The 1,592-nt window shown below is 55.2% G+C and overlaps 1 protein-coding gene across 1 annotated transcript; it reads right to left on the bottom strand.

Annotated features, from left to right (window-relative positions):
* Positions 1-229: 229 nt before the first annotated feature.
* LOC123404577 lies at positions 230-1,123 on the bottom strand. The gene has a single exon (XM_045098515.1). It carries the CDS (start codon positions 997-999, stop codon positions 376-378), a length of 624 nt encoding a protein of 207 aa, XP_044954450.1. The 5' UTR covers positions 1,000-1,123; the 3' UTR covers positions 230-375.
* Between the last annotated feature and the right edge of the window lie 469 nt (positions 1,124-1,592).

Below are 1,592 nucleotides of genomic sequence, written 5' to 3'. Positions count from 1 at the left end.
CAGCCCCCATTGTTTATTTAAATTGAGTGAAATAAGTATTTCAAAATGAGTGAAATTTGTACTTTTAAATAAATGAAATCAACTTTATGAAATGAGTGATATCGGTGTTTTGAATATATTCCACGCTACCAGTTTTGAAGAAACAAGTGAAATACGGTTTTAAGAAATGAGTGAAATATGTTCCTCTAGTTAAGCACGTGTATCGCAAAGGAAAGGTGTTTTTCAAAGTATACCTGCTATAAAGTTGAAATGAATCCTGACGTTACAATGAGTGTTGGATCCATTATCGGTACACACATACCGCGGTAACGTTAGAAAAAAAAAACAACTTCCGTTACATGCTCGACCTGCAGAGAGCCGCCGCGTCTCTTCCGATCAACTGATATCGTTGTCGAGATGCGGCGAGGTCCTCCCGAATCCGGCGTCGTTGAAGCTCGCCCACACCTTTTTCTCCAGCTCCTCCTCCCCGTCCGCCGGTGTCATTGCCGGCCACGCCGACGCCGTCCTGCCGAACTTGAGCACGCTGTCGGCCTCCTCGCGGAGCTTCGCCATCTCGGCCTCTCCCACCGAGGCCGAGCGCCTGTGCCGGCTCCCCCGCACCGCGCGGCGGCACAGCGCCACCGGCGCCCGCACCGTGGCGAGGAAGGCGAAGTCCACCACCGCGCACGGGAGGAGGCAGCTAGCGGTGGCCAGTCCGCCCATCGTTTCGCCGGTCAGCTGCTTGCACCCGGGCTGCTTGCTGGCCGGCTCGCCTTCGCTGTGGCTGTGGCTGCGTCGGTGGTACGAGCGGCGGGGATGCTGCTGGCTGTGCCGGTGGCTCTGGCTGTAGCTGCGCGTGGGAGGGCGACCAAGCGGTCCGGCCCCGTCTCTGGGCTTGGCGCCGGATGCTGCGCTGGCGTGCTCGTGAACGTGGGTCATGCTGCTGGAGCGACCGGGCATGGTCGGTCGTGTGGGCCGCGCCGTTGCGGTTGCAGACGAGCTGCCGAGGTCGCCCGCCATGGAACCGGCGACCGGGATGTCCTGAGTCCTGAGAACAACAATTAGGCGTCGGTGAAGGGGGAGAGACCAAGAATTGCCGTGGGTATGAGGCTGGGCGGCGAAGCCGGTCAGCCTCTCTGGCTCTCTCCAAGTTGGGACTTGGGAGAGGCGGGCAAGAGCTAGAAACGGGGAAGGCAGGAACCGCCGTGCATGTCCGAACTCACCCGATAAGAAAGGTATGGTGGTGACAGATGGCGGTGTCACAAAACTGAAAACACATTCCCTGTAAAAGATTCACAAACTCTTTTCTATGGGAAGTCCTTTTTTTGGCTAAATTACGGGGAATATGAATTAGTAGATTACAATAGTTATCAACCCGTCCACCTGCACGGTTTAATGGCAGCTCAGAGCAGGGGTGTTCATCGGATTATTCTGGCATCGGACTGCCTCTCCTTGATTCAGCGCATCTCTTCACCTGGGATGGATCGTTCCCTGTTGGGAACGGTGATAGCGGATATCAGATCGATGGCGTCGGACTTCTAGTCTTGTACGTTTCAATTTGATCGTCGTAATTTCAATGTGGTTGCACATAAATTGGCTCGGAATGCCGAGCC

The sequence above is a fragment of the Hordeum vulgare genome, chromosome 6H (assembly GCF_904849725.1).
Source record: "Hordeum vulgare subsp. vulgare chromosome 6H, MorexV3_pseudomolecules_assembly, whole genome shotgun sequence".
Lineage (NCBI taxonomy): Eukaryota > Viridiplantae > Streptophyta > Magnoliopsida > Poales > Poaceae > Hordeum > Hordeum vulgare.
The sequence above is the reverse complement of the archived record's forward strand: the minus strand, read 5'-3'. Positions and strand labels throughout refer to the sequence as shown.